General features: G+C 37.2%; 1 protein-coding gene across 1 annotated transcript in view; it reads right to left on the bottom strand.

Annotated features, from left to right (window-relative positions):
• The window catches only part of LOC124795577 (titin), a 529,084-nt gene that overhangs the window by 409,034 nt on the left and 102,861 nt on the right, over positions 1-17,189 (bottom strand). Inside the window, exons 23-28 of the mRNA XM_047259648.1 lie at positions 16,366-16,509; positions 15,013-15,270; positions 6,774-6,917; positions 3,240-3,494; positions 1,602-1,745; positions 1,032-1,286 (exon numbers count right to left, since the gene is read on the bottom strand). Coding sequence (XP_047115604.1) covers positions 1,032-1,286; positions 1,602-1,745; positions 3,240-3,494; positions 6,774-6,917; positions 15,013-15,270; positions 16,366-16,509 — 1,200 coding nt within the window. The remainder of the gene's footprint in view (positions 1-1,031; positions 1,287-1,601; positions 1,746-3,239; positions 3,495-6,773; positions 6,918-15,012; positions 15,271-16,365; positions 16,510-17,189) is intronic.

Below are 17,189 nucleotides of genomic sequence, written 5' to 3'. Positions count from 1 at the left end.
AACTGTACTCACACTCGTTCACTACCTATTTTTCACGTGGCGCATCTGCAAAGGGGGCTGGTAGTGAATGGTTCCATTTGCGCCCCTACTATTGAGTCATATAATGGCTAGCTTTTGAACAACAGTGAATTAAACTATACACGTTCATATTGAAACTTATTTATTCAAAAGAAACACTTCAACCTTGTGGCCATGCACTTTTAAGTTCACAAATAAATCCGATCCGTATAAATAATAATCGGTGCAATTCGTACACTGTTTATTGTCTCGCACCTACAAACTTTCACATTCTTCCTTCACATACACTGGCGTCCATGTTTACACTCACGGCACTTTGCCACTCCCAACCAACCACCACAATGGACAATGACCAAAGACCCCAATTTTTCCAGTCATATCCACAGTCCTGAGTAGGGTCACGTGACACTACATTAGTCAAAATAATCCCTAAACATGGCCACAATTCGTATACAATTTTTAAAAGATTTAAAAACTTAAACCTAAATACATTATATAATTTTACACACATTTATCCCCACAATTCTGTAATTCATTGCAATTAAAAGAAAGACAAAACACTATGCAACGGAACTACAACGCCCATCAAAACACAAAACAAGTATTTTCCGGTCTATTTTCCCCAACATATTATTCCTGCTGCTGTGCTTTAAATTTAAATTATGAACTACTTGAAAGAGCTCCATATTATGCCCTGTTGCCTTACATCATGCATAAGGGAACTCATCACAATCTTCAATATTAAATTGAGTTCCAACTAGCGAGACTCTATAAAGAACAAAAAGCCTACAGAAACACCTGACACAGACATGTCTCTCGATCATGAGAGACATAGGAAGCAGTAAAGATGTTGCCACTATCATGTGTGTGTGTGTGTGTGTGTGTGTGGTGTGTGTGTGGTGTGTGTGTGTGTGTGTGTGTGTGTGTGTGTGTATTTATACATATACCTTGCACCACATGCATGTTTATTTCTTCCTTATATTCTAATTTCTACAATCATGATACACACTTACATGCTTGAATTGGAACGCCATTTCGAAGCCACTCAACGCGTAACTTCGGATCTCCTACAGGTATAAGTCGTGCCTCAAAGTGCATAGCCTGATTTTCAGCTACACGGACATCCTTCATTGGCTGTGTGAACATCGGTGCCTGGGTCACAGCTTCTTCCTGGACTGTCTGTCGCTGATGACGAGACGTATCCTCCAAATATGTCAGTTTTGATAATGCTTCCTCATGTTGCGTTTCCATATAAATTGATTTCTTTGCTGTGAGAAAGATATTGTGAAATTATATAAAAAACACATGAACAATTTTTACACAGTATTGGAAAACTCTCCAACAAGATCTATCGAAATGAAAACAACTAACAATAGGAAACCAGTCCATGGCATAATGATGCCTAGAAATGACAAGGAATTACCTATGATTTCAAAACATTTGATTCTAGATGATGTTGGCTCATAATTAAGACTAGATGCATTAGCAAAATAACAAATGATTTGATCTACTACCAATAAGTGACTAGCAGACTCCTCATGTAATTGGATGAATGTAAGAGGCTTAGAATAGACTATACTTACAGATACAGGTCAGATTGGCAGATGTCATAGCTTCACCAACAATATTCTTGGCGCGACATGTGTATGTCCCAGAATCTTCTGGATAGCAGTACATTATGTCCAATGCAACAAAACCAAAGTTATTTGTCTCAGTAAATCGAGAACCTGAAAAGAGTAACAATATTTCTCCTGAAACATGACATAATTTGGTGCAACAAATACACAAAATCTCAATTCAAATTAGTGGCTGAAACAATGCTCAGCAGTTGTGATTCTTTAAATATTCAAAAGCTTGAGTCACTATATGTCAGAAGAAATGAGAGCTAGAAAAAAATAACTAAGACAGTTACATTTCTTCTGAAGAAACATAGAACTAAGAAAGAACACCTCAGAAACATGTTTTCGAAGGAGCAGTGGTAAAATACACTCTAGAAATGATTATAGAAACTGTACACAGAAGAGAAAACTGGCGATTCAGTACCACAGATAGTCTGGAAGAGGTAAAAAATTAATGCAACAAAAGAAAAGAAAAAGAAAACAAAGTAAACAATAAGAGAAAAGCAAAAATAAAGTAAACCACATAATAGTAGAGGAATGAAGCACTGAGTGAGAAAATGATATCTTAGAAATAAGAGAAAGGGGTAAAATGAAATAAATTAGTATAATTTTCTCTATAATGAATTGTTAAGTACTATAGTTGAAACATGAACAGGTAATACTGATGAAAGATTTACATCAGCCAGTCATTTTTTAGAGACTGAAATTTTCTTTATTACTCTTCATCAAAATGAATGTCTTCACATCCGTCTTCAGAAAGCTTATATTTATTCAATGGATATACACAAACAAACAACAGTGTTGGTGGTATTTGCTCTAACTTCCTCACAATTCCAAAAATTTATTATGGGGAAATTTTAATGATATCCCAACACGCAGTGAGAGAGATCAGTCCTTCGAGAAGTGCAAAATTAATCTAATACGAGCTACACACAACATCAAAGTCTTTTAAGAAAGTGTGATGAAGTAAGAGTAAACAATTGCTTGGTTTTTATTTACTTTGTTTGGTGTAAAACCAAATGATTAGGCACTTCCCAAAGCTGAATTTAAAACACTTGCAATTTTAGTTAGAATACCAAAAAATCACAAAATCTAAATTCACCCTGCTGAGACACTTTCAAAGCTGTGATCAAATGTCTAAAATACAAGTCACAGAACAAAAGTAATTTTTTTCCAATCTGAAAATCTATAAGGTTAGCAAATAACAGATTTGAAAAGAACATGATCACAGATGATTGTGCTCACAAACCAGTATTACCATATAACTTTTGCCAATTTTAAGGCTCCTACATAGGACACTGTGGTTTATCCCCAAAGCTTTTGTCGTCACACAACTTGCTTACTAAAATTTCACGTAAGTGGTATCTACTTGTCACACTACTGTTTGTTACCTCTGAAGATTTTAAAAAAGTTTCTCATGTTCCCAGATATGTATTTTAGATGTCTGATAATGACAAAATGGCCAATACTGTCAGTGATAAAGGACATGTTAAAATAAGCCAAGTGTGCAACTATGTTAACTTCCAGAAAGTTTATACTGCTTCAAGACCCATAAGCACTGCTAAAGCAGGTTTTTTTCTCCATACTCAAGTGGATACTAACCTGACTTCACTGGGACATTATTGTGGAACCATTCAACTTTCATTGTGGGATCTGACACAGGTATAAGGCGGCATTCAAAGTGTGCCCTCTGGCCTTCTTTGATCTCCATGTGCTTCAGAGATGTAGTGAATATTGGTGCTTGCTTTGTAGTCTCTTCAATATATTCAGAACGCTGATAACGAGATTTATCTTCAAGATACTGAATCTGCTCAAGTCCTGTCTCATTCTGAGTACCTGTCAAGATCTGTGCAGTGCCTGTGTTATAACAGAATTGATTGTATTATTCACTGCTCAGAATTTCCACAATTACTGCAACAATTACAAAACCAAAATGGCATTATCATTAATAGTTACATTTCATTAAATGTGGAGCAGGCACAATCATTTTCATAACACAAGCGGGTGTACGGCGTACTTTGTACACATGTAAAGAATAGCTATCTTTATGTTACCGAGGTAAACATATATGAGTAAAACCACTGCTTAATCTTAGTTTAATTAAACAACAACAAAATAAACTTATACTATATGAGATAACATTGTTTAAGTAAACAATAATAAAATAAACTTTTACAGTATCACACTGTTGTGGCATACGAGTGAACCCTATGGTAATGCCCCCCTCAGAGCATTAAACAGCTTAATTGCATTAGATCCCAGCCAAATGCTCATTCAATTACTAATTATCTTTCAATTACTAATTATCTAACAATAGATAATCCAGGATGGAATGTAACAATACCAGAGAAGGAAAGTTGCTACTCACCATATAGCGGAGATGCTGAGTCGCAATATGCACAACAAAAAGATTCAGACAGTTATAGCTTTTGGCTGTAAAGGCCTTTCTCAGCAGTAGACACATATACACACACGCACACACACACTCATGCAAACACAACTTGCACACACATCTGCAGTCTCAGAGAACTGAAACCACACTACGAGCAGCAGCACCAGTGCATGATGGGAGTGGCAACTGGATGGGGGTAAGGAGGAGGGTGGGGCAGGCAGGGGGAGGGATATTATGGTGGGAGAATCTTTTTGTTCTGCTATCACGACTCAGCATCTCCATTATATGGTGAGTAGCAACTTTCGTTCTCTGATGTAATTACTAATTATCTTGTAGACATCTGCATTTTTTGTGGGGTTGTGTTGTTAGCTCAGAATTTGGGTCATTTTCTTGCATGGATCATATTATCTCATTTAGCTTGATGTTTATTTTATATTACTGCTGCCCACTTGGACATATGGTAAATCAACTGTGTTAGCTATAACAATAATGAAAGAATACATGTGGGCTCATAATGGAATGGTACAAGACAGTTATATTGGTGGTTGGCACACTTTATACATAAATGCGCCAGCTCAAAGGTTAAACACACACAGTTATCTATAAAAATAATCATGATATCTTCTGACACCAATGAGAAGATAGAAAATAATGTATTACAGGTTACATTTAATATAGACTCTATAGTTACTATCTTTAATTTCTATTGTTGTTACGTTTCATACTTTGCTTTCTTATTTCAGAAAGTTACATTTTGCAACACTGTTAAAAAGGTAAAACAAAGATTGGCATCCTGAACTATTGTTAAATAATAAGCTTGATCCCACTCAATGCAGCAACATCTTTAACATTCAGTGTAACACAGAGCTGTAAATTCTGATTTTAAGGATTTCCTTCACATATGGTACTTAACAATAAAAAATAAGATGTTTGCATAACACACACAAAATAATTTCGTAAATTCATATATGAGTTCATTACATGTAACACCCGAGAAAGAACTGTTAATTAATCAGGAATATCTGTCATGAGACACTTAAGTCTCATCTTTACCTACAATCAGGACGGAAGCGGAAGAAATGAATCAAAATTTGTGCCACAGGCAGGACTTGGACCCAAGTCTCCTTGCTCATTAGGCAAGAGTGCTAGCCTTTACACCACCAGAGCACTGTGGTGGTGTAATGGCTATCATTCCTGCCTTGTAAGCAAGGCAACCTGTATTCAAGTCCCAGCTGTGGCACAAATTTTAATTCATTTCTTCAGCTTCCATCATTAGCACACAATGGGATTGCATAGAAACAAGAGAAATGAGATAAGCTGGTGGAATAATAATAATGGTAAAACGAGGAGAGAAAAGAATAACTGAAAGGAACTAAGAAAATGAACAGCACTAAAGAGCCAGAAGAGAGCTGGTGGAGTGGTGGCAACCTACAAAGCAGAAATACACATTTTACAGAGAAAACTACTCCCACTATGACTGCAGAAAAGATAATGATGTACTGCAAAAGACCAATGTGAGTTGAAAAGACACATTCTATCACTGAAATAATTTTTTGAACAACAGTTATGAGTCAAAGCTTTGCTACTGTATTATATTGTTCGAATTTCTCATATACTGAAAATTTTCCCAAATTTTATAAAAAGCCCTTTGTTGCAACAAACATCTGACCTAATGAACAGGGCTTATCATACAATAGTTACTTTCGCGATGACCAGTTCTTATTTGAATATTTTCTTCATGAACATCCTTTATTTCTTTGTTTGTTTGTACCTCTGTACCTTTCTTATCTCATCTTTGTAACAGCTTGTACAGAAAGACTGATATTTCTTACACATTGCCTTATACTTTCTTCTCAGTTCAACACAAACCTAGTCTGTTCATTCTCATAAGTTCATATCTCTGGAGAATCTCCAGCTATTGCTGTTTTTTCTACACATTATTATTAACATTAGTCATTCACTTTTCATCTACTTCTCGTTTACTGTTACCTCCATATTATCATATTATCCACCCTTCCATTGTCTTAGTTGCTGAAGATATTACCTTTATGATCCCCATTTGAATTCAAAACTATTTTCTATCTCACTCGCTAAGCTCATTATTAACTAAAATTGACATAATCATTATCTCTAATTGTTAGAAAACACTTCTTCAGATGTTAAGAGTTTCAGTCACAAAGGCAACAATACTTATTCATATAGAGCTGAAATTAAATTTATAGATCACAACTCAGAAGACCAGCTTGGGTAGCCACATGTACAAGCATGCTGTTTCCCAGATTCAGGGAGGCACGGTGGGCCCCAGATATAATCTGCCAAGCAATTTTAACAAATAGGGCTGATGTGCTGGCAACCTTGCATATGGTTTTTAGCCAGTTTCCCACAGCCAACTGGTATCACCATCTAGCATCAGTTTTAAAATTTGCAAACAATAACATTCTCATACTTTTACATGGATAACAATAGATGCAGTCATATGGGGAACACAGTTGCCATTGTGGGAAGATGGGTTTGGGGAGGGGGAGCCCAACCATTCTATACCACTAAAACACAAAATCCAGATTAACAGAGCGCAGCCGCGCAAACATGGGGTATAGGAAAGGGTGGTGGAGGGTGGGAGGAGGAGGAGGAGGAGGAGGAGAGAGAGAGAAAGAGTTAGGGAGAGGGGGGGAGGACACTCAACTCAAAAGAAATCCTTAAATTTAGCTACCACAGCAACTACCTTATACAAGAAGCACACTTACTTCTGCAATTAAGAACACAAGTGGTCTCATCAGATCCAAGCAAATTTACTGCACGGCATGTATATGTACCAGAATCCTCAGCAATAAGGTCTATGATGTCCAGAGCAACGTACCCAAAATCATGAATGGGCCGAAACCTATGACCTGTAAAGAAAAAATAGCAAAAAAAATTAATAATTTACTCATCATACAATAGTGAATTGGTAAAACTGCTGCCGCCAATGTCAGCTGCTGTTGACAGTAACACTGGGATGACAGTGGTCATTTTCATATGACTCTGATTATAAAAGCAGATACACGGCCCCCAGTGTAACCAATGACTTCTGAAATCAATGTTACATATATAATATTCGACATAGTGTCTACTGAACTAAAGCAGCTGATCTCGAAACAGTCAGAACTGTTTTTTAATTATATTTACAAGTGAACATTCACAGGTGTTTGATCTTGATGAAATTTGGTGTATATATAGAGGAGTCAAGATAATGCAATACATATTTTTTTTCAATTTTGCCCAGTTTCACTTTTAAGGGGTAAAACAAACTCTAAAAGACAATTTGGCATATTAGGTTTACAGGGAGTATCTTGAAAACCAGGCTACATAAAAAAGTGTTTCATATAAAAGCTGAAATGTAATTAACATTCTTGAAAAGTGTATAACAAACTTTTGCAATAATCTCAAATGTTTTAAAATACTCCATCAACAGCAATCAATTTTGAAAAATGAAAACATTTGTTACAACACGAACTACAGAAGCTTTCATACCACATACATGCATGTGTAGTAAAGCTGGTTTCTGAAACATCATTTTTGGAAAATAAGCTATACACAACGTGCTGTTGGAATATTTTCTACATACCCAATTCAAATATCCAATGTTCATTATTATTCTAATTATTTATTTTACTTACTTTTGGTTTATGTTTTAAATTTTTATTTTACATTTTACTTTCATATTTTTTTCAGTTTTTTGTTTACTGTTTCACATACATGCATTTTGTTAATTGAAAATGATAAGTAAATCATTATGAAAAGGTCTCGTTTCTATTCACCATAGAGCAGTGATGCTGAGTCGCAGATAGGTACAATAAAAAGACTGTCAAACAAGTAAGCTATCAGCTAATAAGGCCTTCATTGGAGTTAGACAATACACACACACACAAACCAACTCACACACACATGACCACAGTCTCTGGCTACTGAGGCCAGCCTCAGAAGCCAGAGACTGGTCATGAGTGTGTGAGTTGTGTTTGTGTGAGTACACATTCACTCATGACCACTATGGCCATGTGTGTGTGTGTGTGTGTGTGTGTGTGTGTGTGTGTGTGTGTTGTCTAACTCTGATGAAGGCCTTTTTGGCAACATTTTTTACACCACGCACATAAAATGAATGATATTTCTTCTCATAATACACATGAGGGACAACACGATAGAAAACAAAATTCAATAGGCTTCTCAAACTGCAGTGGGTAATCCTCTGATTATCATGATTTGTATCAGACATATTTCAGAACACTGGAAAACGTTGGCTAAGAGAATTGATTATGTACTAGTGAATGCAGCTTGGTTATATTATTTCTCAAGTGGAGATTGACATCATAATCATTCAGCAGAACTACTTGTAGAAAAAAGTACCATATACATTCAACGGCTGCACCTGTCCTGTTGAGCCTTTTGGGATCACCAGACAAACAAGCTTCTTGTCCTTAGGTAAGTTGCTCAAAATGGTTCTTTCACACTGACTACCCTCCTTTTCATAGTTTTAAAATAAACTTATAGAGAGTTTGGATGAAGAATTTGAGAATCTCCTTTTGAAACCCCAAATGCTCTTGTGACAGCATCAAAATCTGGAAAACTAATGTCTGACCCCTGGAAGAAGTTTTCTTTCCCAGTACGGGAGAAAAATCAGTGTTATTGTTAGATTCTTGGGGTAGTCAGTGTGAAAGAACTCTTTTCAGCATCATATTCAAGGACAAAGAACTTGTTGATCTAGTGATCAAAAGGTCAGGTTCATCTGTTGGCCATATATGGAGTTTGATGTTGGAAGAACTTTATGAGAATACTTTCAGTTCTAATTCTGCTGAATGATTATGATATCATGCTCTACTTGAGATCCGATATAATCAAGCTGCAGTCACTAGTATATAATCGGTTCTCTTTGCCAAGCTTTTCCACTGTTCTTAAATATGCCTGATACAAGTCAGGATATTTGGAGGAAACTCCACCACAATTCGAGAATTTTGTTTTATATCAAGTTGTGACAAAATTGCACTCATCATATGTGCATGAACCATGGACCTTGCCGCTGGTGGGGAGGCTTGCATGCCTCAGCGATACAGATAGCTGTACCGTAGGTGCAACCACAACGGAGGGGGTATCTGTTGAGAGACCAGACAAACATGTGGTTCCTGAAGAGGGGCAGCAGCCTTTTCAGTAGTTGCAAGGGCAACAGTCTGGATGATTGACTGATCTGGCCTTGTAACAATAACCAAAACGGCCTTGCTGTGCTGGTACTGCGAACGGCTGAAAGCAAGGGGAAACTACAGCCGTAATTTTTCCCGAGGGCATGCAGCTTTACTGTATGATTAAATCATGATGGCGTCCTCTTGGGTAAAATATTCCGGAAGTAAAATAGTCCTCCATTCGGATCTCCGGGCGGGGACTACTCAAGAGGATGTCGTTATCAGGAGAAAGAAAACTGGCGTTCTACGGATCAGAGCGTGGAATGTCAGATCCCTTAATCGGGCAGGTAGGTTAGAAAATTTAAAAAGGGAAATGGATAGGTTAAAGTTAGATATAGTGGGAATCAGTGAAGTTAGGTGGCAGGAGGAACAAGACTTCTGGTCAGGTGACTACAGGGTTATAAACACAAAATCAAATAGGGGTAATGCAGGAGTAGGTTTAATAATGAATAGGAAAATAGGAATGCGGGTAAGCTACTACAAACAGCATAGTGAACGCATTATTGTGGCCAAGATAGATATGAAGCCCACCCCTACTACAGTAGTACAAGTTTATATGCCAACTAGCTCTGCAGATGACGAAGAAATTGAAGAAATGTATGATGAAATAAAAGAAATTATTCAGATAGTGAAGGGAGACGAAAATTTAATAGTCATGGGTGACTGGAATTCGAGTGTAGGAAAAGGGAGAGAAGGAAACGTAGTAGGTGAATAAGGATTGGGGCTAAGAAATGAAAGAGGAAGCCGCCTGGTAGAATTTTGCACAGAGCACAACATAATCATAGCTAACACTTGGTTTAAGAACCATGAAAGAAGGTTGTATACATGGAAGAACCCTGGAGATACTAAAAGGTATCAGATAGATTATATAATGGTAAGACAGAGATTTAGGAACCAGGTTTTAAATTGTAAGACATTTCCAGAGGCAGATGTGGACTCTGACCACAATCTATTGGTTATGACCTGTAGATTAAAACTGAAGAAACTGCAAAAAGGTGGGAATTTAAGGAGATGGGACCTGGATAAGCTGAAAGAACCAGAGGTTGTACAGAGTTTCAGGGAGAGCATAAGGGAACAATTGACAGCAATGGGGGAAAGAAATACAGTAGAAGAAGAATGGGTAGCTTTGAGGGATGAAGTAGTGAAGGCAGCAGAGGATCAAGTAGGTAAAAAGACGAGGACTAGTAGAAATCCTTGGGTAACAGAAGAAATATTGAATTTAATTGATGAAAGGAGAAAATATAAAAATGCAGTAAATGAAGCAGGCAAAAAGGAATACAAACGTCTCAAAAATGAGATCGACAGGAAGTGCAAAATGGCTAAGCAGGGATGGCTAGCGGACAAATGTAAGGATGTAGAGACTTATCTCACTAGGGGTAAGATAGATACTGCCTACAGGAAAATTAAAGAGACCTTTGGAGAGAAGAGAACCACTTGTATGAATGTCAAGAGCTCAGATGGAAACCCAGTTCTAAGCAAAGAAGGGAAAGCAGAAAGGTGGAAGGAGTATATAGAGGGTTTATACAAGGGCGATGTACTTGAGGACAATATTATGGAAATGGAAGAGGATGTAGATGAAGATGAAATGGGAGATACGATACTGCGTGAAGAGTTTGACAGAGCTCTGAAAGACATGAGTCGAAACAAGGCCCCGGGAGTAGACAACATGCCATTGGAACTACTGACGGCCTTGGGAGAGCCAGTCCTGACAAAACTCTACCATCTGGTGAGCAAGATTTATGAAACAGGCGAAATAACCTCAGACTTCAAGAAGAATACAATAATTCCAATCCCAAAGAAAGCTGGCGTTGACAGATGTGAAAATTACCGAACAATTAGTTTAATAAGCCACAGCTGCAAAATACTAATACGAATTCTTTACAGACGAATGGAAAAACTAGTAGAAGCCGACCTCGGGGAAGATCAGTTTGGATTCCGTAGAAACACTGGAACACGTGAGGCAATACTGACCTTACGACTTATCTTAGAAGAAAGATTAAGGAAAGGCAAACCTACGTTTCTAGCATTTGTAGACTTAGAGAAAGCTTTTGACAATGTTGACTGGAATACTCTCTTTCAAATTCTAAAGGTGGCAGGGGCAAAATACAGGGTGCGGCAGGCTATTTACAATTTGTACAGAAACCAGATGGCAGTTATAAGAGTCGAGGGACATGAAAGGGAAGCTGTGGTAGGGAAGGGAGTAAGACAGGGTTGTAGTCTCTCCCCGATGTTATTCAATCTGTATATTGAGCAAGCAGTAAAGGAAACAAAAGAAAAATTCGGAGTAGGTATTAAAATCCATGGAGAAGAAATAAAAACTTTGAGGTTCGCCGATGACATTGTAATTCTGTCAGAGACAGCAAAGGACTTGGAAGAGCAGTTGAATGGAATGGACAGTGTCTTGAAAGGAGGATATAAGATGAACATCAACAAAAGCAAAATGAGGATAATGGAATGTAGTCGAGTTAAGTCGGGTGATGCTGAGGGAATTAGATTAGGAAATGAGACACTTAGAGTACTAAAGGAGTTTTGCTATTTGGGGAGCAAAATAACTGATGATGGTCGAAGTAGAGAGGATATAAAATGTAGACTGGCAATGGCAAGGAAAGCGTTTCTGAAGAAGAGAAATTTGTTAACATCGAGTATAGATTTAAGTGTCAGGAAGTCATTTCTGAAAGTATTTGTATGGAGTGTAGCCATGTATGGAAGTGAAACATGGACAATAAATAGTTTGGACAAGAAGAGAATAGAAGCTTTCGAAATGTGGTGCTACAGAAGAATGCTGAAGATTAGATGGGTAGACCACATAACTAATGAGGAAGTATTGAATGGGATTGGGGATAAGAGAAGTTTGTGGCACAACTTGACCAGAAGAAGGGATCGGTTGGTAGGACATGTTTTGAGGCATCAAGGGATCACCAATTTAGTATTGGAGGGCAGCGTGGAGGGTAAAAATTGTAGAGGGAGACCAAGAGATGAATACACTAAGCAGATTCAGAAGGATGTAGGTTGCAGTAGGTACTGGGAGATGAAGAGGCTTGCACAGGATAGAGTAGCATGGAGAGCTGCATCAAACCAGTCTCAGGACTGAAGACCACAACAACAACAACATGTGCATGTTGTAAAAAAAGTTATGTTTTAAGCATTTCTTCACAGATTATCATTACTGTAATGACTTTGTATCATAATATGAGTTACTTATTATTCTCAATTACCATATACGCCTATGGGAAATTGTAAAAAAAAGTAAAATAACAATTTAAAACATAAAATCAAAAGTAAGTAAAATAAATAATTAGAATAATAATGAATGTTTTGGTGTTAGCACAGTGTGTGTAGCTTACTTTTCACAAATGGTATTTCAAAAGCCAGCTTTCATAAGTATGGATGTATGTAGCATGAAGCTTTTGAAGGACTACAGGGCAAGTGCTTGAGTGTCTCCCACTTGAACCTGTGTAACTTGGGCATTATGACATTTTCAATTTGGGGACATGCATTAGCGTGAAGGAGTATCGCCCCTTGTTACAGTTTTCCTGGACATTTTGACTAAATTGCATGTAAAAGATTTTTCAGCATTGCATAGTAATATTCCCCATGGGGTTGTTGTTGTCCATAATGAATAAGACTGGCCTCCCAGATTGACCGGCAAATTGTACTGAATTGCAACCAGCACAAAACTTGGCACACCTTTCCACAACAGTGGTTTTTGACAGATACGCTGTCCCATACACATTCTTCATTCTCTGCTGAATGACTACCATTGTTTGTGCTTCAGCAGCCATGAAAAGAACAACAGTCTGTTTAGACACATTTAGCAACAACGTGCCCGTAGTTCACATTTCCCCATTTACTGCTCACACATTGGAAAGACAGTCAGTGCTTATATATCCATGTCAGAGTCACGTACATTGGATATATGAGGGTAAGTCAATTATTATCTGCAATTTAGTTATATTTTTGTTTATTTTGGTAGTATTGTCATTTTATGTTGATGACACATGCTTTGTTTATTTGTTGTTACATCTTTGCAATTTTCAAGCTGCTAGGTTAGTTTTGTTATCGCTGCCATACTGTTAATCATGGCTGCTTCGCTGTCTATTTGCACCAGAGAAGAGAAACATTCAGTGATCCATTTTTTGTGGTCAGAAGGTGTATCAGAGGCCGAAATTCATCGAAGACATTCAGTAGAGTACAGGAACAGTGTTTTGCAACAACAGAGTGTCTACAAATGGATTGAAAAATTCCTAAATGGTCGCACAAGCGTTACGCACTATGAAGGAGCCGGACGACCGTTTACCACCACAAATGAAGAAACATTGAGCATTCACGTGAAATGATTCTCTTAGACAGACAATTAACTATTGACAAAGTGGCACATCATCTGCAAATTAGTCATGGTTCTGCCTGCAAAATCATCCACAACAGACCTGGGTTTCATAAAGTTTGTGTAAGACGGGTCCCAAAACAACTCACACAGTTGTATAAACAAATACACTGGGACATCTGTAAAAAACATTTGGATCACTATGGTAACAAAGGGGACAACTTCTTAGATAGGATCATTACTGGTGATGAAACATGGATCCATCACTACAAGCTGGAGAGTAAACGGCCGAGTGTGGAATTGCAACATCCAAATTTGCCTTGCAAGACAAAGTTCAAGACCCAAGCGTCCGCAGGAAAACTGATGCTTATGGTTTTTTGGGGCACAACAATAAACAGTGTATGTTACAGTGACATGCTTACTGCCAGACTAAAGCCTGCAATTCGAAGCAAACACCGAGGATTGCTGTCAATAGGTGTTGTGTTGCTGCATGACAATGCCTGTCTGCATACTGCTGCCCACACTGCTGAAATGCTCCAGAAACTCAAATTTGAAGTATTGAGTCATCCTCCCTATAGTCCTGATCTTGCCCCTTCTAGCTATCACTTGTTTGGTCCACTCAAACAGGCATTAAGGGGCCATTGATTTGCCTTTGACAAAGCAGTGAAAGAATCAGTGCATTCCTGGCTCGCAGCTCAACAGAGAACCTTCTTTTATGAGGGCATCAGGAAGCTTGTACAACAATGGACCAAGTGCGTTGAAGCGCAAGGAGACTATGTCGAAAAATGATGTTCTTGTAAGTTTCCTATTTGATTACAATAAATTTTATAACTACTTTGCGGATAATAACTGACTTACCCTCGTACACTGGAGTAACAGCCTCAAACAGAAAATTTTTGATTGTGCCTTATATATTACTAACCATATCTTTACTGCAATTTCAACCTGTAGTACCGCAGTGATAACAATTTCATTGCTCTATTTATTTCGCTTGCTCCATCAAGTGTACAAATGTAACACTATAGCTTTTCTGTCATTTAACAATCACAGTTTTGAAAGTTGTTGGCATGAAAATTTATTTGGTATTAACTGGCCTTCTATCTGCACATGGCTTAGGTGTCAGTTACTTATTCTTAACGTATTGTGTATGTTATTTAATAATATAAATAATGTATCACTTATTTATTTTTTTCCAATAGTATTAATAACCACTAAGTGTGCTGATTCACATTATTATTCCACTATTTTTTCTCTGTGATCAGAGTAATTTTCCTTGTAACTATCTGAGAAAAAAATAAAGTCAGTACTGACATGTTCTAGTAAACATACAATTAACATAAAAAATGTGACCAGAAAGCCACAGAGCAAGAATAAGAACGGACTAAAACTAAAAAATACGTTGTCCTAAACACATCACACAGACAGAAAAAACTTACATATGAATAAGCTTACCTACAGTAACTGGACGCCCATTCTTGTACCACTCCACCTTCAGGTTTGGATCAGTCACTGGTTCAAGCTTACACTCAAAGTGCGCATGCTGACCCTCACGCATGTTATCTAAATTTTTGGGCTTTGTGATGAAACGTGGGCGCACATTCACTACTTCATCCATGTACTCTGTCTTTCGATAACGTGATGTGTCCTCCAAATACTGAATTTTTTCCAGCCCAGATGGATGTTGAGTTTCCAGAATCAGATCCTTTTTCGCTGGGGTTACAAGCAAATTGTTGTGTTAAATACATATATGGCATGTGCCAATTCTTACAAACTATAATAGCAGTAAAAGATTAGAATTATACTGAGTTCTCACTCATACACTAGTTGTTCTTTTGACAAGCATTAACACCACACAAAGGTTTTCAGTAAAAAACTAGTCATGAATTGAGCTTTTAATAGGGAACATTAAACTCTCACAACTGCAATAAAAAGCTGATGTTTTAACCTAAGACTCATGTAAGATAAAGTCAGTAAAGTATTCCATATGTTAATGGGCCAATCATAGTCAGCACAGAGATGCTTTTGGAGATATGGCTAACAAGCTATACGGTCAGAAACATGTAAAAAAAAATTCCACAAACTGCATCGCTACGTGTGCTGAACATAATATGAGGAATAGTTGGCCTGCTTTCATATGTGTTTTGAGTTTATCTACAACAACCATATTCACTTGGATTCAGTAGATTTATTTTGTCAAAATTAAATTTATTTCACTTTCTAGCAATTAATTTTGCTGTCTAAAACAGCTGAAATCAAATATAAACAAATAAACACATTTTTTCATCTTTGCACAGCATTAATGAAACTATTCCCTCATGTAAAAGCAGTGTCATAGTTAACACATCTTCTTCTGAAACAGTAGCCACATTCACAGTTGAGCTCCTATTAAGACCTAATGAAGTGTGGTAGTCTGTAACACAATAATTAGTGGAGAACTTTGTAAAAATAGCCAGAATATTATCCTGAACCACAATCATGTAGTATATTGCACTGCTATAAATCATTAATGTGGTAAAAGTATCCCCTATTGCACAATTCTTGAAGGTGATACATATCTAAATTTACTGAAATATAATTATGTACTTGCATTGAAATACAAATTTATTTTTCTTATATTAATCACATTAAATAAAATTTATATCTGATCAGAAAATCAAAAGAGATGTAATGACATTAAATTAACCTCAATTGTATTTTAAGCTGAATGAGAGTCGTAACTGATTGGTAAAATTCTTACCCAGCCAGAATTTTTGTGCTTGTCAAAAAATTAAAATTATAAATAAAGGTGAAAACATTGTGGCTCACCTATGATTTTAACTGAACATGAAGTAACAGCTTCACCAAGCTGATTGCGAGCCACGCACGTGTAAACACCTGAATCCACAGGATATACACTCAGCAAGTCTAGAGCCACATAGTCAAAATCATACGCTGGTCGGAAGCGATGTCCTGTAACAACAGACTCAGTGTAAAAAACCAACTACAATCATAAAAGTTCTTTATTCAACAACAAATTGTTCTGCATATTCCAGGAGAATGTCCCTTGAAGTTATTCAGCCTACACCTAACTAGTGGGGTAATATGTACTGATTTAATTACAGAGGGGTTGCCCTGTAGAATGTCAGATATAATATTTTTTCTAGAGTTTTGTGTAATTGTCTAATTCTATAATCAGAAGGGACATTGGGAGGTTAACAATGTGGCTTTAGGCATTATAGATCTACAACAGACTGCACATTTGCACTGAGGCAAATGTAAAAAAGCATATACACACAATGTTGATCTCTACAAAGTCTGCATGTTATTTCAAGCAGGCTTTTGGTAGATTTAAAAATAAAAAGTAAAAGGATATACACTCACTGGACATATCAACCAGACATGTCACTCTCACTAAAGCAAGCTTGGGTTGCTCCAAGACAATGATGAACCAACCATACCCTATGTCAACAAAGCAGGGGGAGACAAGAGGATGCCTTCTCCAATTTGCATTGCTATGAAGGTGATATTGTTGACAGTGAAAGGAAGTGTTTTTTAGAGAGAGTGGTGGCTGCAGTAAAGAAGCAGCACAATTAGGAGTACTTTTAAAAGTGAATCTAAAACGGAACATACATAAATCACAATAATGTTGA

This window comes from Schistocerca piceifrons, chromosome 4 (genome assembly GCF_021461385.2).
Source record: "Schistocerca piceifrons isolate TAMUIC-IGC-003096 chromosome 4, iqSchPice1.1, whole genome shotgun sequence".
NCBI lineage: Eukaryota > Metazoa > Arthropoda > Insecta > Orthoptera > Acrididae > Schistocerca > Schistocerca piceifrons.
This window is presented reverse-complemented; position numbering and strand designations above follow the sequence as displayed.